General features: G+C 36.2%; 1 protein-coding gene and 1 non-coding gene across 2 annotated transcripts in view; one reads left to right on the top strand and one right to left on the bottom strand.

Annotated features, from left to right (window-relative positions):
• BAZ1B (bromodomain adjacent to zinc finger domain 1B) overlaps nt 1–23,465 on the bottom strand; it is a 72,006-nt gene that overhangs the window by 34,174 nt on the left and 14,367 nt on the right. Inside the window, exons 4-6 of the mRNA XM_045543096.1 lie at nt 15,738–15,939; nt 10,312–10,433; nt 7,157–7,354 (exon numbers count right to left, since the gene is read on the bottom strand). Coding sequence (XP_045399052.1) covers nt 7,157–7,354; nt 10,312–10,433; nt 15,738–15,939 — 522 coding nt within the window. The remainder of the gene's footprint in view (nt 1–7,156; nt 7,355–10,311; nt 10,434–15,737; nt 15,940–23,465) is intronic.
• On the top strand, nt 3,350–3,453 carry LOC123633663. The gene has a single exon (XR_006733690.1). It is a non-coding gene; the product is annotated as a U6 spliceosomal RNA (small nuclear RNA).

Consider the following 23,465-nt stretch of genomic DNA (forward strand, 5'->3'; position numbering starts at 1 on the left):
AATCATGATAATCAATCTCACATAAACCTACTATTTCCTTCTCTCTCTTGTTCTATTACATTTACTTGGAAAAACCATAACCCTGATTAACTTACATCTATTTACTCCTGGCCTGCACATGTTCAGCTTAAACATGGCTAGAATTAAAAATACAACAGTGAGTGGTCTCAAGATAAATTCATTATCAGGCACCTCAAATGGGTCCTCAACACTGCCCAGCAATGTTCCTTTAGTCCATTTGCCTTCCCACTCTCCTGGACACACATCTTCTGTCTCCTGAAACCTCCCATGCTTCATACTCATCATATAGAACTAGCTAGCAAGTTAGAATCCAGTCCATTTGTCATGATACCACCATTTCTCTGTTTAAATGTACATACATATAAAAAAAACACACCAAACCCCATGATTGTAATGCTTTAAAGCATATAATTATGAAGAAAAAGCTCCAACAGCTAAAACGCAAACTAAACGAAGTAACAAAGCAATGGTAAAGTATAGCCTATTTTAGAAAAAAATTGTTTCAAGTGATTAGGAAAAAAGACTAGATAACCTTCAGAATACTTGAGTCTATTACCTAAATCAGCTAAGCACATCAATGGCACTTAGAGACTGGATGAACTTTAACTTCAGGTTAAGTGGAAGGAACTAACCTGAGAGGAATAACATAAAAAGAAGCAGTCTGCAGACAGCAGGCAGGACAGACTAGTGTTAAGATGAGGCTACAGGCAAAAAACAGCTAGAGATTATTAAATATGAAATTATAAGCCCCTAAAAAAAGGCTACCAGGAAATGGCTCAGATGAAATAAATCCCAGAGGTAACAAAGAACATCTATGTCCTTGTCAGGAAAAAAGCAAATAGGGTTTAATAAAATTTAATAAGCTGTAATATAATGCCAATTAAGATTTAAACATTGAAGTGCAATCTTGGGTAGATTTTAAAAAAGCAAAAAGATTTAAACACGGAGGAAATAACCATCGGAGAAACAAACTCACAGAACCAAGGCAACACAAGAGGTAGAAACAGGGCCTGCATTGAGTGAGTAGACTATATGTAACAAATCCGTTTCTGACTAAGTTCTCTAACTTTAAAGGCCAATCTGCCTTTTAAGAATTACAGGCAACTGCATGTTATTGGTTTCTTTGGCTGACTCTTTTCTTGTTGCCTGATTAAAATTCAACATGTTGTTCCCCAATAATCATCCTTAGTATGGGTCTGACAAAGACATTTTATAGCTTTACAGAATATAAACTATCCATGACTCAGAGCATACTTTCCACAGACACAGAATTTCCCAGTTCTAGTTCCCTAGAACTAAATTTCAAAATGTTAGAAAGAGTAAGCAAATACAATTTATCTAAGATTCCATTCTCCACATGGATAGTAATACTATAAGTAATCCAAAGACAATGATATTTCAGAGATATCCTATAAATCACAGAGCAAGACACATCATGACCCTGGCAGGAATTAAAAACAAGTGTGTGCCCCACAAAAGCTAGTCCTCTTCAACTAGCCTTGGAAAATCTTCACAGTATAGATAAACAGATTCTAATGCTCAGAATAACAGGTTATATATTTAAAGTTATCCTAAAATGAAATTTATCACTAAAAAGGAGATTAATGTGAGACTAAGTTTCATTTTAAGCATATTAAATAGATTATCTTTTAATAGAGTCTATTATAAAATTTACTAATTTCTTTTTATTAAAAAAAACATTCAAATTTAACATAAGGTTCTTTAAACTTGTTCTACTTAGAAGCATGGTATTATGAAGAAATGATACAAGAGGTGGGATGGCTAAGCCACAAGAGGGTCCAACAATTTATTTTTATTTATAAGGTGTGCTTTCTTGCCAAGCCACACCATGTAACTTTTTTTCCTTAAAAATGAAAGAAATGAACTCACCCAACCCCCTCCCAATAGGCCGGCTCCCTGCGTGGGCAGTCCTTCAGTAACTGGATCATCTCAGCATGAGGCATGCTGGCAGTCCCAGCCAAATGGGAGCCGGCATGGCTGGACTCAGGGGGATCTGAAAAAGTATAAAACCACTTATGTGCTAAGGGTTTCCCCTATCCCCCACTCAGCACAATTAATCTACTAGGGTTAAATACGGAGGGAGATGAGAAGAATGGACACTTGGATTAGCAATATTATAATTCAATGGCAAAGGTTCTTCCTAATTGCTAAACAGGAAAAAATATTAACGAATGTCTCAGCAACACGGGAGGCTAAAAGAAATACAGAGTGTATACAATTCTACATTTGTTCCTGTCACCTGGAACATACCACCACCACAAATATCTACCTGACAGAAGTCACATTTCTTGATAAAAATAAGATAAAAAGGAAGAAATTATTTGTTATAGCTTGTTCCAATGCTGAATTTAACTTAGTATCAGTATAATCTAAGTAACAAAACCCTAAATTAGAAAACTCTGACAATCTACATTCCGATTCTTATTTCACTCTTCTTATTCACCCAAGGCAACATATTAGAAATCTGAGGGCAGCATTCACATAGCATGCTTGTCTCAATCTCCATATGCCTTTACCAGCAAATGAGCCAACTATGTTACTATAAAATATTTTTAAAGTATTTTGAAAATAATATAATTTATCTTTTATTTGTAGATAGAGTCTTGCTCTGTCACCCAAGCTAGAATACAGTGGCATCATCACAGCTCAGTGCAACCTCAAACTCTTGGACTCAAGTGATCCTCCTGCCTCAGCCTCCTGAGTAGCTGGGACTACAGGCACGTGCCACCATGCTCAGCTAATTTTTCTATTTTTTGTAAAGATGGGTGTCTCACGCTGGTCTCAAACTCCTGGGCTCGAGCAATCCTCCCACCTCGGTCTCCAAAAGTGCTAGGATTACAGGTGTGAGCCACCTCACCCAGCTCTAATATAAATTTATTTTTTAACACATTAACTGCTATGTGAGTTGTATTTAACTCATTCTAGTTTTAAGCCCAGGGCCTCACGAAGCATATGTAATTCACACATCTCTTTATCTTGGGAGTCATGTGAACTATTTTTCAAGTTGCATATAACTCAAACACACAGAAAACAATAAAAAAATAACAAATTTTCCCTAAATTAGAAAGGATCGGTTTTTGAAGTTTTTATTCTATTTTTATAATAAAACATTGTGACCCCAGGGAAAAAAAACTTTTTTCTAGTGTGGCAGTCAATGTGTTAAAGTACTTCTCTAATCTCTAACTCATAAAAAAACTTCTTAGCTAAATTTTATTTAAAGAAAAATCTTCAGGCTATGAACACTTACTTGATACATCAGTTAATAGGACAAGTAAGAAACATGTTTTAAAATATATAATATCCACTAGTGCTTGCTTCAGCAGCATATATACTAAAATTGGAATGATACAGAGATTAGCATGGCCCCTGCACAAGGATGACATGCAAATTCATGAAGTGTTCCATATTAAAAAATTTTTAAAATATATATAATATCCACTAGTAATGAGACAAAATTACATCACATGACTTCTGATATGATCTACTAAGAAGAATGTATCAATTCTGTGGTATTTCTATCAAACATTTATCATCTAAATCTAATGAGGAAATAAACCAAAACTGAAAACCATTCTATGAAACAACTGGCTCGTATTATTTTAGAATGTCACAGTTTTGAAAGACAAAGAAAAGCTGAGAGACAGTCCCAGATTAGAAGAGCTGAAAGAGACAAGTAAATGCAATACGTGATACCACATTGAATCCTATTAACACCAAGACAAATTTTTGTGGCTAAAAGGAGATTATTGAACAATTGGCAAAATTTGAGTCAGAACTATAGATTTTAAGATAATAGAATTGTTTCTATTTTGTATATTTGGGTCAAATAAAATATATTATTAAAGTTAACGTCATTTTTCAAACTTTCAAAAAAAGAATTGTTTCAATGCTAATTTCTTGATTTTGATTTAACTGTATTACAGTTATATTAGAAAATATCCTTGTTTTTAAGAAATATATATTCAAGTGTTTTGTAAAGGGGCGATCTTACTTGGCTCAGAACAAATAATTTGTATGTGTGTAAAGAGAGAAAATGATAAATATGACCAAAGTAACATTTAAGGAACCTAATTGAAGAGTACATGGAAATTCTTTATATTAATAGAATTTTGTCAACTTCTCTATATAAGATTATTCAAAATAAAATGTTTTTTAAAATATATTAAGAACAATGCTAAATTAGTTCAAATTGTTTTAGAATTCCAAATGTCTTGAAAAGTATTATTTTCTTACATCTCTATCCAAAAGGCTTCCCTACTAGGATATATCCTATCAGTTCAAAACAAGACAGACTAGCAAAACACTAGGTCTGCAATGTATTACAAGAGAGGAAATGAGCTACTAAAATGGCAGATTTCATCTTAGATGACAGTTATGTTATTATCCAATTGCCTGGTGAAGCATTCCTCTAAGTCATCAGGCCTTCACAAATTTATGGCATCCCTAAAACCCAACTGTCAGTAGCATTTTCTGCAACAAATAGAACTTCTTCAAGAAATATATTAAATAGCCATGTACCTATTATATCCAACGTACTATGTTAAACATCACAAGATATAAAATGAGTAAGACAGTTCTCATTCTCAAGTAACATATTCTAGAGAGAATTTACAAGACCACAAACATTCATTATCATACTAGGCCCTACTTAGGTTAACCATCCAAAATTCCAGTATTTCTAAATAATCTTCCTCTCTCCCTCCTGAAGTCTCCCCATCAGTCCCTTCCTAAAACTATTGCTCACAATTTGCTTTCTCTCTCCAGGTCTCATCTATCTATACAGTAAATGTATAAATTGAACAGCCTGGAAGAACATTAAATTCTACAAAAACCAAAAAGAAGACAAAGAGAGAAAATATCCCATGCTTTGGGACAAGTGGGTCATATGTAACCAACTTTAAAATTTCCTTTACATGAAGAAAGAATCCAAAACAATGTTTTATGGTCTACTTATCTGTGCTCTTTACTACGTTGTACCCTGGCTAAGAAGCCAAAAGTCCTTTAAGAAAACTAATTTTACAAATAGCAAAAACACACCTCATATGCAAAACACAGGAGACAACCAGTGAAATGTCAAATAGTACTAGGTAATAAGAAATTATTATTTAAGGTAAGGAAAATAAATAAGAACAAATATACGCCCTTTATTTTGTAGACTGGTATTTTACACAAGCTTTAATTTTTCTTACTAAGTAAAATCATTGCCTTCTTACAGCAGTTTAATCTAAGCAAGCTTGCATTTCCCATTCTCAATCTGAATTATAGCCAAATTTCATAAAATTCATAATTTAAATCCTCATTAGAAATTTTGGGAATAGCCAATTTCTTCAGAAATTGCCTTTCAGGATATAAATTCCTAGAACTCTAATCTCTAGCTCCTATAAAAACTGTGGAACAGTTTTTTGTCCTAATAAACCCGAAAGATCTTTTACCCATAAATAATGGTGTTTCATGTTATTCACATACTTGAATCAGTAAACTAAAATACATAATAGATAGCTGTAAGATTTAAAAAGAGGAAAATATTTAAGGATTCAAGTGATCCAACAGTCTAAAACCCATTCAGAGATGATTTATACATAGGGTTCTCATATAATTAAGATAGTAATCTGTGACACCCACAGAAAGCCATATCATGATTCCAAAATGCTATGGCAATGAAATGACAATGAACTCAAATTTCCCCTCAGTACATAAAAACATTTCAGAAAAAATTTAGGTTTACTATGTTCCCTAGAAAATTTAGTCCTGATCTAGAAAAAGCCAATTAATTCCTAAATTTTGCTTTTTTAAGCAAATAATAAAAACTTAAAGAGCTTAATGGAAGATAGCGCTTTATCTTGCTGGTCTAGAATAAGAAAATGTGCTAAACGCTAAACTATGGTTGGGAATCTTTACTCAAGACTCAACCCAACCAAGAAAAATAAAATTACTTTTGAGGAGGCTGAGGCAGGTGGATCGTTTGGGCTCAGGAGTTCAAGACGAGCCAAATCAAAATGAGACCCCGTCTCTACTAAAAAAATAGAAAGAAATTATCTGGACAACTAAAAATATATATAAAAAAATTAATCGGGCCTGGTAGTGTGTGCCTATAGTTCCAGCTACTCGGGAGGCTGCGGCAGGAGGATCGCTTGAGCCCAGGAGTTTGAGGTTGCTGTGAGCTAGGCTGATGCTATGGCAGTCTAGCCCAGGGAACAGAGTGAGACTCTGTCTCAAAAAGAAAAAAAAATTACTTTTGAATATGTTTTTGTCAGCATAATACACTCAAGTAATTTAGCTGTTATAATTTAAGATGTCTTTAATCATTCATAATTAAAAAGAATTGGAAAAAAGAAATTCTGGAAGTCTGACATAGTTTTAATGGATCGACAGCCCGTTCCTAGCCCCATTCTGGCCCAGAAACCAAGATGAAAATATCAGCCAGTATGCTAATAAGTTAAATCTAAAAATCTTATTGGATAAACCCTGAGATGAAAAAGACAATCCGAAACACTAAGCCAGTGTTTTAAATCTTGTCATTCATTTTTTGTTGGTTCTAATTAGACTAGGACTGAGGTTACCCATCTATAAGATTAATATATACATCATATGACTTCACAAAAATGTTCTGAAGATCAGATGAGATGGTTAAAGAAAAAACCCTTTTAATCTCTGTCAAGAGAAAAATGCTAGGTTTTCCACTAACCTGTCACACAAAGCAATACTCATTGCAGGTTCTTTTCAAGGCTGCAAGTATATTTGATCATCTTGTATGACATACAAAAGCCGTTCTCATTTTTAGGAATCAGTTCACAAAATATTTTTTATATTTATACCATACCTCATTCTAAAAAGGATGTGAGGAAAAAAAGCACAGGTATTTATTTTTTCTATTTTTCAGTTATGCAAGCATAATCAAAAATAAATTGAAGTAGGAGAGATATTGAATATGGCCTCTGATCAACCTTATATCACAACTTTAATGAAACTGATATATCTGAAAATTTTTGAATTCATTATCTGATGTTATAATTCAAAATGTGCTATAAATCTAATCCCTACTGGAGCCACCAAAGAAAATAAGCTCATCTAATAGTGCTTTATCTTGCTGTCAAAAAATTAATAATAACCTTACCTTATATGGATCAAGTAAAAAGTCACTGAACTTGCTGGGCAGGGAATATTTCTTCACCAATTCATCTTCTACCACCCAAGGTGCATTTTCACCAGTACCAGCCCGTAATGCATTATGCCGTATAAAGTATCGAAGTATCTCCTTATTTGGTGGGCGCTCTGTACGAATCAAGCTGTCTGCTGGCACATTGCTGATGATCTAGGTAACAAATATAAATAACTCACTATTGGGGTAAAAACTAATTAACCAATGAGAACAAAAATTTGTGCTCTCTCCAGAAAAATCACAATTTATCTATAAAAATAGGGCTATAAATTAGATAGAAGAAAATGTAGAATAACTTTCAAACACGGAATGTCAATTTAAAGATATCCCTAGGCAATTTTTCAATATGTATCAAAGTCCTAAAAATGTATGTACCCTTTCAACCAAGAATTACTCTTGTTAAGAATTTATTATAAGAAGTAAATGGACAAGCCAGGTGCAGTGGCTCATGCCTATAATCCTAGCACTCTGGGAGGCCAAGGCAGGCAGATTGCTTGAGCTCAGGAGTTCGAGAACAGCCTGAACAAGAGCGAGACCCCGTCTCTACTAAAAAAAAAAATAGAAAGAAATTATATGGACAGCTAAAAATATATATAGAAAAAATTAGCCAGTCATGGTGGCGCATGCCTGTAGTCCCAGCTACTCGGGAGGCTGAAGCAGAAGGATCGCTTGAGTCCAGGAGTTTGAGTTTGCTGTGAGCTAGGATGATGCCACGGCACTCACTCTAGCGCCCGGGCAACAGAGTGAGACTCTGTCTCAAAAAAAAAAAAAAAAAAAAAAAAGAAGAAGTAAATGGACAAAGTCATCATCAACTGCTAACATAGTAAAAAATGGGGAGGGAGTATTACCTAAAGGTACATCAGTAAGACATTTTAAAAATTAAAATACATACATATAATGGACACTTTGCAGTCATAAGGGAAAAAAGTTTCTTAATCAGGACAAATTCATCAGAATCATCTATTTATAAGCAGATGCTTGGGCCTCACCACAAACTTAATGAATCATAAGAATCTCTGGCAGTAGCACTTAGGAATCTACATACTTAATAAGCTCCTCTGGTGACTATCATACACGCTAAAATTTGAGAATATTGCTTTGGAAGAAAATTTTATGACATTATAGATGATTACCATATAGTAAATGAAAAAAGCAAATTATCAGAATATTCCTGCCAGGCGAAGTGAATCATGCCTGTAATCCTAACACTATGTGAGGCCGAGGCAGGAGGACCACTTGAGGTCAGGAGTTGGAGACCAGCCTGAACAAGGGCAAGACCCCGTCTCTGCCAAAAATAGAAAAAATTAGCAGGTACGGTGGCCCACACTACTCAGGAGGTTGAGGCAGGAGGATCACTTGAGCCCCAGAGTTTGAGGCTGCAGTGAGCTATGACAACTCCATTGCACCACTCTTACCCAGGGCAACAGAGCAAGACTCTGTCCCCACCCCCACCCCGCCAAAAAAAAAAAAAAAAAAAAAGAAAAGAAAAAAAAATTCCTACTTGTAAAAGTCATTTAAGAGCTAACCACCAGGCCGGGCGCGGTGGCCCACGCCTGTAATCCTAGCACTCTGGGAGGCCGAGGCGGGTAGATCGTTTGAGCTCAGGAGTTCCAGACCAGCCTGAGCAAGAGCGAGCCCCCGTCTCTACTAAAAAAATAGAAAGAAATTAGCTGGACAACTAAAAATATATAGAAAAAATTAGCCGGGCATGGTGGCACATGCCTGTAGTCCCAGCTATTTGGGAGGCTGAGGCAGTAGGATTGCTTAAGCCCAGGAGTCTGAGGTTGCTGTGAGCTAGGCTGATGCCACGGCACTCTAGCCCAGGCAACAGAGTGAGACTCTGTCTCAAAAAAAAAAAAAAAAAGAGTTAACCACCATTAACCACAACAATATTCACCAATTACTAAGGAGTGTGAGATTTGATATCATTTCTTTTTTTATTATTTGCATTTTCTGTCTTCCTACAACCAATGTGTTAATAACTATATGTGAACAAAACAATTTGCACTCATCAATAATACAAACGATAACTAAAGAAGTGGTTGAGACTCCTTAGTATATTTTAACTAGAGCTACCTTGCTGAATGAGAGGTATGAAATTTAGTGAAAAATTATATTTAACATCCAATTTTCAAATATAAAAAAAATCCTAACAATCCAGCCACATCTTACAGTTACTAACCATAAAACAAATGAGTCGGAATAGAATAAGACTTATCAACATTCTGAGGCAGGAAAAAAAACAATATAAACAAAGTGGCCAAAGATCTGGATTATAATCCTTCCCAATCTCATTTACTAAATTAGGAACTTTGACAGTTATTAAACTTCTCAGGTTTTGGCTGTTTCTTCTATAAAACGGTTATGCTTAAAGACAAATGTGCAACTGGCTTCCACACCCAGAGCCCTAACCTACTTCTTTCCAGTGAGACATAGTAAGATTCTATACATACAAGTGTAGGAGTACCTGAAAGTAACATACCATATTTCTTAGAATCTAAGATGTAATCAATGAAACTCATTATGTTATGTAACACTAAAAAAAAAAATCCTTGCCCATTGGTTTTAAGATAAATCCTGATTCTGGACACTTTACATATAAAAAATATAAAAACTGAACATTTTGCAATTAATAAAATATATTACTAAATTATTTAAGGGTATTTACTGTTGTGAATTATTAGCTCATAACTTTACAAGACTTCTTGTAAAAGCACCAATTATACAGTTGACTCAATTTCTGAGTTTAATTATATTACAAAAATGACTGCTCTACTATTAATTGGGAAAAGGTATTTCCTTGCAGAAAGTTCATGACTGCTGGGAACAGGTTCTTATTTTTCAAACTGAGTTTGAAGCCCAAATATAAATTACTTATACCCTAGTAATTCCTATAAAAAAGAGGAAAAGTATACTATCCCCTCAGGAAAGAAAATATAATTTAACTTCAAATTATTACTCATAATTACTGAGACCAGAAAACCACTCAGTATCTGTTGTACAAAGACTTTCATTTATATTTTTCTTTAGCACATTTTCCCTAAGAAAACCAACCCTATGATATTTCCTTAAACATACATACAAGAGTTTAATATAAACTGTCAACTAACCTTATCTTCATTTTGTAGTTTCACATCATATTTGTGAGGCAGAAATTTTGGAGGAGCCCATTTCCTTTCTCCTTTTTTCAATGAAGTAGGAAGTTTTCGTGGAGATCTACGTGCTCTGTCATCTAGTCAAATCAACAGAAAATTAGTGAAAAACATATTCTTTTAATTCTAGTCATTCATTCAGTAATAGTCAACACCTACTCTGCATCAGGCACTAGGTGATACAGCACAAAGATGAATCATAATGTCTTCAACTTTAAGGAGCTAAAGTTTTAGGGGAAGTAACAAGTGAAAAATTACAATACAATGTGGTAAATACTATAAGAGAGGTTGAAAAAGAAAAATACTAGGAGTACAGAGAAGGAATACCTAACTTAGTCTAGCAGGTAGGCAGGAAAGACCTAAAAAAGAATATGACTTGCTCAGATTGCAAACAATGAAGTATCACTGAATACGACGTATAGCATAAATAAAAATAAGACTAAAAAAGGTAAGCCAAAGCCAGATTATAAAGGGCGTTGTATACCACTTAAAGAGATTAGAATTTGTCTTGTAAGCACTATGGAATGAAAGGAAGATTTTTAGTCTAACTAGTATACACTTTGGAAAGATCACTGATGTGAAAATAAGAAACTTTTAGCAGAAGATGAAACAAATGGGAAGGTGAGACTGAAGGTAAGGAAATCAGAAGCTACAATGCTAAACATCTGAATGGAATGGAGAAGGAAGGAAACTCAAAAAGTATTTAGGAGATAGACCTGGTGACCACCTAGATGTGGCAATGTTAAAGGTTTCCAAGTTTTCTGCCTTGGAGACTGAGCCAATTGTAGGCAAAATAAGAGAATGTGGAAAGAATAGCAGGGTTCATGTTTACTTGTCTTGGGAGACAAGAAGAGTGAGATCAATTTACCTTAAGGTGTGTTGAATTTGAGTTACCTGGCGGACACACAACTGAGCATGAGGTCTGGAGTTAAGTCTGACCTAGGCTTGAGAATCATCACCCTACATATAGGTAAGAGTATAAACTATGGGCACAGATCAGATACAAGACAGTATGTAGATTGAAAAATATAAAGAAGGCAAAAAATATAACTCTATGAAAAAAATCTAAGGAATGGCAGGGTAAAAAAGGAGGTAAAGACGCATAACACTCAGAGACCCACGAGACAGTGGCATCAAAGTAAAAGATATGAGACTAACCAACAGTGTTAAATGTAACAGAAAATTAAAACACAGGCCAGGTGCGGTGACTCATGCCTATAACCCTAGCACTCTGGGAGGCTGAGGCGGGAGGATTGCTTGAGCTCAGGAGTTCAAGACCAGTCTCAGCAAGAGCGAGACCCCATCTCTACCAAAAACAGAAAAATTAGCCCAGCATCATGTCATGCACCTGTAGTCTCAGCTACTTGGGAGGCTAAGGAAGGAGGATCTCTTGAGCCCAACAGTTTGAGGTTGCAGTGAGCTATGATGATGCCACTGTACTCCACATGGGACAACAGAGCAAGATTCTGTCTCAAAAGAAAATTTAAGCACAGACTAAGAAGAAATCTCTGCATCTGGCAATCAGGAGGTCACCTACAACCTTATTAGGAATTGTTTCAGGAGTGAAGCGACATAAGTTAGATCACAACAGCATAAGGAATAAACTGACAGTCAGAAGATAGAGATAGCATTCTCAAGAATATAAATTTGGGCCTGGCACGGTGGCTCATGCCTGTAATCCCAGCACTCTGGGAGGCCGAGGCAGGTGGATTGCTTGAGCTCAGCAGTTTGAGACCAGCCTGAGCAAGAGCGAGACCCCATCTCTACTAAAAATAGAAAGAAATTATCTGGCCAACTAAAATATACATATAGAAAAAATTAGCCGGGCATTGTGGCACATGCCTGTAGTCCCACGTACTCAGGAGGCTGAGGCAGTAGGATCGTTTAAGCCCAGGAGTTTGAGGTTGCTGTGAGCTAGGCTGACGCCACGGCACACGCACGCTAGCCTGGGCAACAAAGCAAGACTCTGTCTCAAAAAAAAAAGAATATAAGTTTGAATGGATAAGACAGAAAACAAGAGAATCAAGGGAGGACAGGTTATTCTCTTTAGAAAATGGGACTTTGTTTATAAGTTGAGAAGAACCTTATGAGAGAGTTGAAAATACTGTAGAGTAGAATAATAAAAGTTAACCCAAGTCCTTAAGAAGAGTAAGAGGAATTAGAATCCAAACCACAAGTGTCTTGGCCAAAAGGAAAGACAGTCCCCTTCTAAGATGGAGGAAGAATACAGAAATTTCAAAGTTCCTGCCTAAAACATTATTTTTTCCCCACAAAGTAGAAGGCGAAGTCATCCGGTAAGAAAATATTACATATATTGGAATTTGTCTATCAAATTCCTATGGAAATTCTAATCAATTCTCCCCAGAAAACATTTGGAATATGTCATAACATCAATTCCTTACCCCACCTACCTATTTTCACGTAGTAATAATAACATTATAACCCCAAAATTAAAACCTAAACTTAGGCACAGAACCCACTAAAAAAGAAGTAAAAGCCTAAAAGTTGGGGTTCCTGGTACAACAATGCTTCAGGCATAAAACTAGTAATATATCACTGGCATTTCAACAATCTGATTCTAGAAAGAAAGTGTTAGATGACATATCATCAGCCAACTCCTAACCAAAACATCCAAACCAAAACATTTCTCATCTTCAAGGAATTATAAGTAATGCCCATATTACAAAACTTCAGTATCAAAAAGAAGGAGAGAGAAACTGGAAAATATAGACATTAGCATTCATATAACAGAGCAGAAACCAAAATTGAAGTATCAGTAACTGGGGTGGGCCAGTTACAATGACAGTCTCAAGAGTTAATCCCAGCACTCTGGGAGGCTGAGGCAGGAGGATCGCTTGAGGTCAGGAGTTCAAGACCAGCCTGAGCAAGAGTGAGACCCTGTTTCTATTCTTAAAAAAAAAAAAATTTAAAAAAATGTAAATAAAAAGGAGGGTTCTTTCAGACTATAATAAGTCCCTCTAAAACCATCTGTACATGTCCAAAACTCTGGAGAGACAAAATAGAATGGGAGACAGACAACATAACATTCTAAGGTAGCACTCTAATCTAAAGTCTGTAACAGTTAATGAGGTAAAATTACCTGATCCTCTAATAATCATGGGGAGTGGGGGTCAGTATACTCCAAACACTTTGTGCACTCATGTTTTTGGACACAAAAGGAATCTAGTCCAGTCAAATTCCTTATTTTACAGACTTTTAAAAAAACAAAAAAAAAAAACCTCATAAGCTGAATAATTTTCCCTGTGGCCTAAGTCTCAGTTCTTCAAATTTTAAAACATTATTTTTAGAGTCTTCAGGTCCCTAAAAACTACTTTTAAACATCAGTGTTTCAGAATTCTATCAGCTCCCAACTGAGATGAACTTAGATTACACAATATAGATGGAAGGAAGTACAGCTGAGTCTTGAATTGCACAGGGGTTAGGGGTACCAAATGCCAGTGCAGTCAAAAATCCACAATTTTTTTTTTTTTTTTTTTGAGACAGAGTCTCACTCTGTTGCCTGGGCTAGAGTGCCATGGCGTCAGCTTAGCTCACAGCAACCTCAAACTCCTGGGCTCAAGCGATCCTTCTGCCTCAGCCTTCCGAGTAGCTGGGACTACAGGCATGCGCCACCATGCCCGGCTAATTTTTTCTATATATGTTTTTAGTTGTCCATATAATTTCTTTCTATTTTTAGTAGAGATGGAGTCTCACTCTTGCTCAGGCTGGTCTCAAACTCCTGAACTCAAACGATCCACCCACCTCGGCCTCCCAGAGTGCTAGGATTACAGGTGTGAGCCACTGCGCCCACCCCACATATGATTTTTGACTCCCCAAAAACTTTACCACTAATAGCCTACTGTTGACTGGAAGCTTTACCAATATCAGAAAGTAAACTCACACGTATTTTGTATATTAAATGTGTTATATATCGGATGGCAGAAGCTACTCCTCCTGTTATCTTGACATTAAGCCAAACCTTTCTGAAATGGTCAAAAGATCCCTTTTGCTGGCATTAAATTCTCCAGTTTTGGATCCTTCATCTTCCTTTTTTGCTTTAAGTTATAATATGACTGCTTTTTCTCAAATCATATAGTCTATAGATATGCCTTTCTTATAGGAATCCTGCACCCATGTAAAAGCTGCATTTTCAATATGAGATAAAAGGCTATTTTGCAAAAGTGCAAGGTTTTTGTGCCTGCTGGTGTCGCTGCAACAATAACTTTGCAAATTTCCTTTTCTTATTTTTTTACAGTGGTCCTTACACTGGAATCATTTATCTTGAAATGGGGCAACTACAGCAGCAGACCTCAATCTACAGTACATATCAAGTAATCCAAATTTTTCTTATAATGTCATGACTTTTCTCTGCTTTCTGAGAGCACTTCCAGCATCACTGGTGACACTCTGTATGATGTTATTCAAGGTTTAAGGTAATGCACTAAACATGATAAGATGTGAGAACTTTGAGAGATGAGCAATTTACTGGACAAAAGAACTTCTCACTTGGAGATGATTAGCATTACATGAAGTTTTAAGCAGATACTGGCAACACCTGAGTTCACGGCAATAGCAACAAGAGGTTGCTATGAAATTATTACAGTAGTACAATACTACTGTAATTTTATGCAGTTATTTAATACTGCACCTTTATATTTGTTTACATCTCTGTACTGCAAATGGTGCCATGTATAATCTGTGTGTGTATAAATTTTGATAAGGTTTAACTTTTTATAATAGATTTGTATATATCTTATGATAGTAAGTAAAACAGTATTAATACATGTTTTATGCCTTCATGACATATGTAACTTTTTCTTTTTTTATTTTATTTTATTTTTTGATATTTCTAGGCTACACAGTTGATCTGGAAGTTTTTTCAAATTGTCACAAATCTCCAGAAAATTTTCCAAAATATTCACTGAAAAAAATTCATGCATACATGGACCCATACAGTTTAAACCTGTGTTGTTCAAAGGTCAACTATATCTTAAAACCACTCCATCAGCTTGCAATGTGAAGAGTAATAGGGAGAATAATTTGCCCCTCCTACCTTGATAACCCCCCTACACACTTATGTACATATTTTCTACTTTAAAAGGAAAACAAACCTTTGCCATCTTGAGTAGCTAAGAATGTGTACATAAGATTTCTAAGCAACTAGAAGAAATTACTTCCCAATGATCTCAATTGTTCAGGAAGATTTAAGTCTTGACTCACTTTATGGACATTTTAGTTGTTTTTCTGAATGATAAATGAACAAAATCACGTCACTGAAAAAAACTCAAGTACACACTTAGTTGCTAGAGAACTCTGAAAGACTTGTGTATAATAAAATAAATAGGGTCTCATAACTCACTAAGGAGAGCTAGCATCATACATACTAATACTCTCTCTCCTTCCTTCATCCTCTTTTACGACTGCCTCCTTCTTCTGATGGTCCTGAGCAATTTGACTGGAATTCTCTTTGTCACTTGATGGAGAATCACAGGCACCATCAGATTTTTTCTCAGTGGCCTCTTCATCCACTTTCTCCAAAGCATGAATCTTCACAATCTTCACCTTGAGCATTTTCTCCTTCCCAACCTATACAGGAGACAGGAAAGAAAATCAGAGATAATAAATAAGAACTAGAAACTAAAGATAATGTTTATTTAGAACATATGATCTAATGTACATGCCTCCTCCCCTAACAAAAATTCACTGAAATGAAAATACCCAAGTACAGGTGAATTTTTTCCAACTTTATTTCTCAGACTTCTAGATTGAAATGATATCCTAAAAAAAGAGATCACAACCTAGTTCAAATTCACGTACCAATATACTAAGACCAAACGGTCTTATAGATACCATATACTATCATTGCACTAGCCTGAAATACACATGGTTTAAAAATTTCCATTTTAAAAAAAATCAAATATATATGGATATCCAATTGTTCTAGAAACATTCGTTGAAAAAACTATCCTTTCTACACTTACCTTTCTACCTCTATCAAAGATCAGTTGTGTATGTACATGTCTATTTCTAGATGCCAGTCTGTTCCATTGATCCATTTGTCTTAATGCAAATCTTTAAACTAAGGCTTGAAATTGGATAGTATTAGATCTCTTACTTTGTTGTTCTTTTTCAAAGTTGTTTTAGCTAGGTTCTTTGCCTCTCCAAATGAATTTTACAATCAGCTAGGCAATTCCTACAAAAAAAGCTGTTGGATTTTATTGCAATGTGTGTTAAATCTACACATCAATTTGGGAAGAGCTGATATCTTAATGATTAGTTTTCTGATCCACAAACAAAGTATCTCTACATTTATTTAGATCTTCTTTAATTTCTCTGAGCAATGTTTTGAAATTTTTACCATACAGGTATCATGCATCTTTTTTGTCAGCTTTATCCCCGAGTACAATAATCCACCCTTATCCACAGGGGGATACATTCCAAGACTCCTACTGGATGCCTAAAATTGTGGATAGTGCCAAACTCTACACATACCATGCATGAATTTCTTTTTTTTTTTTTTTTTTTTGACTGAAAAAAATGTTTTAATAAATACAAAAATCTCCAATAATGACTCTGCTCAGCTCAGGGGCAGCAGGAATGCAGTGGGGGGACCCTTGGTGCTGAGTGAGGATAAATTAAAAATCCCAACAAGCCAGTGACATTATGTACAGAAGGAAAGGGGTTGGGCTTCCAGGACAGAGGCCGAGGGTGACAGGGAGAAGTTGGAGCGGATGAATTTCTTTTTTTTTCTTCACAATTTCACAGACAGAATGGTTCTTACTGTAGATGCCAGCAACCTCAGCATACAATTTTTTTCTTTCCCTATTAAATCAAAAACTTTCACCTTTTCACTTAAAGAAAGCACTTTATGGTTTCTCTTGGCATATCCAAACTGCCAGCATCACTACTCTTGTACTTTAAGGCCATTATTAAGTAAAGTAAGGGTTAGCTGAACACAAGTGACTGTCAATCTCATAACTGAGATGGCTATTAGGTGACTAACTGGGGGGTAGCATATGCGGTGGATATGCTAGGAAGGGATGATTCATGTCCCAGGCTGGACAGAGTAAAACTGCACGAGATTTCACTACACTACTCAAAAAAGCTTGCAATTTAAAACTTATAAATTGTTTACTTCTGGAATTTTCCATTTAATACTTTCAGACAGTGATTGACTGCTGATAACTGAAACAGTAGAAGGCGAAACTATGGATAAGGGGAGACTACTATATTTCATATTTTTGACACTGCTGTAAACGGTGCCAATTTTTAAAATTTCAATTGTTTGTTGCTAGTATATAGAAATACAGATTAATTTTTGTATATTGATCTTGTATCCTGCAACCCTGCTGAATTCATTTCTTAGTTCTAGTAGTTTCACTGGTAGATTCCATCAGATGTTCCACAATCATGTTGTCTGCAAATAATTTTGCTTCTTCCTTTCAAATCTGGATGCCTTTTGATTATTTTTATTGACATACTATACCGGCTGGAAACTTCAGTACAATATTAGAGTGGAAGAACAGACATCCTAACTTGCCTGACCTTAGGGGCCAAGCATTCAGTCTTCAACCATTAGGTATGCTGTTAGCTGAAGATTACCAGTAAACACTCTTTATCGGGTTGAAGCACTTCTTTGTATTCGTAACATGCTAAGCGTTTTTATTAGTAGTTGATGTTGGATTTCACCAAATGCTTTTTCTGTGTCTATTAAAACTATCACATGCTTCTCACTGTCAGCTGAATTTAGAATAATTTAAAAAGAAAAAAGGAAAAAACTATCACATTGTTTTCCTTCTTGTTTATTAACAAGGAGAATTACATTCACTTCAAGTGTTAAACCAACTTTGCATTCCTAGGATAGACCCACTAGCCATGATGTATCATCTTTTAAATATAGTGTTGAATTTTATCTGCTAAAATTTTTTGTTAGAATTTTTATATCTATGTTGACAAGGGAGTTTTCTGAACACAGATATAGATTCTACTTTGTAGTTTTTTCTTGTGATGTACTTATATGATTTTGATATCAGGGTAATGCTGGCCTTGTAAAATAAGTTGGAAAGTATTTTCTCCTTTTCTATTTTCTTGAATCATTTGCAGAGAACTGATATATTTCTTCCTTAAATGTTTGGTAGAATTCACCAGTGACAACATTTAGGCTTGGAGTTTTCTTTGTGGGAAGATTTTAACTACAAATTCAATTTCCTTAATAGATATAGGGCTATTAAGTTCTCCACTTCTTGAGTTTTGGTACTTTCTGTCTTTCAAGGAATAGGTCTATTTATTTAACTTGTCAATCTTACAAAGGTGTTCATAATATTCCCTTATTATCTCATCAATATCTGTAAGACTACAGTGATGTCATCTCTCTTAATTCTTGATATTGGTTAATTCGTATCTTTTTTTCTAAGAGTTTGGCTATAGGTCTATCAATTTTATTGATCTTGTCAAATTACCAGTTTTTGATTTATTTTCTCTGTTGTTTTCCTGTTTTCAATTTTATTGATTTCCACTCCAATCTTTTATCACTTCCTTTCTTCTGTTTACTCTGGGTTTAATTTGCTCTTCTTTTTCTGACTTAAGGTAGAAGCCAAGGTCAATGATTTCAGACCTTTTTTTTATGATGTAGGTATTTAGTGCTATACATTTTTCCTAAGCACTGCTTTTAGTAACATCCCACAAATTCTAATATATTGTGTTTTCATTTTTGTTCACTTCAAAATACTTTCTAATTTTCTTTTTGATTTCTTCTTTAATCCATGAGTAAGTTAAAGAGGTATAATTTACTTTCTAATTATTTACAGATTTCCAGTTCTGTTATGAATTTCTAATTTAATTCCATTTTAGTCAGAGCATACACTTTGGATGACTTGAATCTTTTAAAATTTATTGATACTTTTTTATGGCCTAGAGGATGATCTCCACTTGGTAAAAATGCACTTGAAAGGAATATGTAGGCCGGGTGCGGTGGCTCACGCCTATAACCCTAGCACTCTGGGAGACCGAGGCGGGTGGATCGCTGGAGGTCAGGAGTTCGAGACCAGCCTAAGCAAGAGCAAGACCCCTGTCTCTACTAAAAATAGAAAGAAATTATATGGACAACTAAAAATATATACAGAAAAAATTAGCCGGGCATGGTGGTGCATGCCTGTAGTCCCAGGTACTTGGGAGGCTGAGGCAGGAGGATTGCTTGAGCCCGGGAGTTTGAGGTTGCCGTGAGCTAGGCTGACACCACGGCACTCCAGCCCAGGCAACAGAGTGAGATTCTGTCTCAAAAAAAAAAAAAAAAAAAGAAAGAAAGAAAGGAATATGTATCCTGCTGTTAGGGTAAAATGTTTTATAATGACAATTAGGTCAAATTGGTTGGTAGTGTTATTCAAGTTTTCTATATTCTTGCTGATTTTCTACTTTTTCTATCAGTTGAGAAGAGGGGATTGCTAATATCTCTAACTATAAACGTGATTTGTCTATTTCTCCTTGTAGTTCTGTTCAGTTTTGTTCTATGCATTTTGAAGCTCTATTTTTAGGTGAGCATACATTAAGGACTGCTATGATCTATATATACAATGAAATACTACTCAGCAATAAAAAAGAATGATTTTTGATACATGCAACAACAGGGATGCATCTTAAAATAACTGCTGAGTGAAACAAGTCAGACAAAAAAGAATACACGATGATTCCATTTATATAAAACTCTAGAAAATGCAAACTAATCTACAGTGACACAAAAACAGATCAATGGTAGGGAAAAAAAGGAGTAGGCGGGAGAGATTACAAAAGAGCATCATTATACTTTTGGGTGTTCACTATCTTGATTACAATTTAAGAGTTTCACAGGTGTATATGATATAACAAAACTTATCAACTGTACTTTTTTTTTTCTTGAGACAAGGTCTCACTCTGACTCCCAGGCTAGAGTAGCCTGATCATATCTGACTGCAGCCTCAAACTCCTGGGCTCCAGTGATCCTCTTGCCTCAGCCTCCCAGGTAGCTGGGACTACAGGGACATCACTGCACCTGGCCAAGTTTTTGTAGAGATGGGGTCTTGCTATGTTGCTCAGGCTGGTCTAGAACTCCTGGCCTCAAGCGATCCTCCCACATAGGCCTCCCAAAATACTGGGATTACAGGCATCACCCACCACACCTGGCCACAAACTATTGATTGATTCACTGATTGACTGGCTGGTCAAGTGAAGCAGTGGGTGTGGAGAAGCAACAAAGGAAATCTGAAACTGGTTGTGATCAATTAATAGTAAACACCACTGTACTTGGACCAAACTCAACTATACATGATAAATATGTAAGGTTTACAATACGTCAATTATACTTCAATAAAGCTATTTTTAAATCAACTATAGTCTTTATCTTACATCTGTATCCGAACCACTCAATTCTGAAAAGCTAAAGCTCACATTGTGCTAACAGTTTCACAGCTGAAAAGCAACAACACTGATCTGGAGCCCAGGTCTTCTGATTTGAAGTTGCATGATTTTTTTAACTGTAACCCCTAATGGACTGATCTTACACTGACTTGAAAGCTTTGGGTTGGCCAGTAATTCTGTGCATTTATTTGAATGTAATACACATTAGAATCATCCTCGAAATCTTTTTGCTTACTCTCCACATCCAGCTAATCCCTATGTTCTCTTCACTACCAATATATGTATGTCTCCAACCTATCCACTTTTTCCAATGCCAAGGCCATCACCCTAACGAGTTCTCACCTGGATCACTATATTAGCCTCCAAATCCACTCACCTCACTCTTTCAATAAATTTCTTCATATTGCAGCCAAAGTTGTCTTTTAGAAACAGTGACTTGATCATTTTAATCACAAGTTTTAAACCCTGCAAAAGTTCTGCAATGCTCATAAGAATCTAAACCATGACATAACCTTTGAGGCCCTGTACGAAATCCAGCCCTTGCTCACTTCCATTCTCACCACCTCTTTCTCCCCCCATCCTTGATCATCTTATATACTCTTGCCACACTGATTTTCTCCCTGTTCTTCTAGTACGGTGGTTCTCCCAGTACAACAGACAGGCTTTTTATTCCCCCCACCCTTTCCCAGGACATCTGGCAATGTCTGATTTTCACAATTTAAGCAGTACTACTGGCATCTAGTGGGCAGAGGCCAGGCGTGCTGCTAAATATCCTACAACATGCAGGACACCCCCTACTACAAAGAATTCTCTGGCCCAAAAAGTCAATCATGCCAAGTTTGAGAAGCCCTGTTCCTGAGCACTAAAGTTTCCTTTTGCCTAAGGACTCTTACACATTTCTGTTCTCTACCTCCAGAAATATTCAATGCCTCTCTCCCCATGCTATATCCTACTCAACCTCAGGTGGCATCTTAAATGTCACCCCCTCAGAGGAGCTTTACCTGACTACCACCAATTTTGGGTCAAGCTATAACCCCTTATTATAAACTCTCACAAATACCCTGTGTTTTTCTTAAATGGTTCTCATCACCACCATGAAATCCTCAAAAACAACTGTGGATTTTGGTCACCACTGTCCAGCATCCAAAATATGCTCTCTACATAGTAGGCCATCAACAAATAGCTGGGATAAAAAACCGAAGATGGTGTATGAGGCAATGTTTGTGGCACTCTTCAAATGTCCATCACAAATACGACTTTATACTTTTTATCACACATAAGAGCACGCAAAACATTTTAATGAATAAAATAAATAAAATGAATACTACCATGCAGGCTAAAGTACTAAATATTAACAGTACCTCAGAAGCCCCCAGTGAGCCCACCCCTTCCCTCACAGACTAACCTGCATTCTGAGCTATCTAGTTTTGCTTGTTTTGAGCCTTTTAGAAATGAAATCACACTGTATTCTCCTGTGACTTTTTCCAAGTTTACTTTTTTTTTCTGCTATGGAGTATTCTATGCCTTAACATTTTACTTATCCATTCAACTGCTAATGGATATGTCCTCTTTGGGCTACTATGAACAATACTGCTATGAATATTCTTCCACAAGTCACCTGTAGCAAAATTAAGAGGGTAACTACTGTCTAGGCCTGTAATCCTAGCACTTTGGAAGGCCAAGGTGGGAGGATTGCTTAAGGGAAGGAGTTCAAGACCAGCCTGATCAAGAGCAAGACATTGTCTCTACAAAAAGAGAAAAATTAGCTGGGCATGGTAGTGTGTACTGTAGTCCCAGCTACTTGGGAGGCTAAGGCAGGAGGATAGCTTCAGCCTAGGAATTCGAGGCTGCAGTGAGCTATGATGATGCTACTGTACTCTAGCCCAGGCAATAGAGCAAGACCCTGTCTCAAAAGAAAAAAAAAAAGACAGTGAGTAAATACTCAAGAATAAAATCCTTAGTCAAAGGGTATGTGCAACACTCAGTTGTATTCAGCAATGCCAAGGATTTACCAAAAAAGCTGTGCTATTTACACTATTAGCAGTGAATCAGTAGTTCCACTTTCTTATCAAAACTTGGCAGTGACTCTTTTTTATTAATCTGATGTGTACAGATTATGTCACTATGGTTTTGATTTGATTTCCTGGATTGTTAATGAGTTTAAACATCTTTTCATGTGTTTATGGACATACATACCTCCCTAGTATCTCTTCCCTTTCCTTAAACCTTTCTTCTTTCATCTTGCAGATGTGTGCAGAATATTTTCCTTTTGCCACTTCAACTCCATCTCCATTCTCCTCTACCTGGCACTGTGCTTAAACAGGCTGACCTCTACAGCCTACGTCAAAAGCCTCCCTTGACCTTTAGATCCTGGTGAGTTCAGTACATAGGAAGCATCAGCAGAAAAACAAATGGTGGAAGAAAAGTGTCATTGGGGTATTTATTCCCCTAAATGCCCTAGCAAGTTTGTATGTCTCACTACCAAAGTACTCTTCGATGACGACAGCTACTCTGTTCCCGTATATACTCTCTACCCTTGCTTCCTTGGAATTTAGAAATGGTAAAGTCTCCCCACTGTTGATAGCTATGAAGAACTTAACCTTTCCTTGTTTTATGTATGAGACAGAGTCTCACTCTGTCATCCCAGGTAGGGAGCAGTGGTGTCCAAATAGCTCACTGCAATCTCCAACTCCTGGGCTCAAGCCATCCTCCTGCCTCAGCCT

Source organism: Lemur catta, chromosome 2 (genome assembly GCF_020740605.2).
Source record: "Lemur catta isolate mLemCat1 chromosome 2, mLemCat1.pri, whole genome shotgun sequence".
Classification (NCBI taxonomy): Eukaryota; Metazoa; Chordata; class Mammalia; order Primates; family Lemuridae; genus Lemur; species Lemur catta.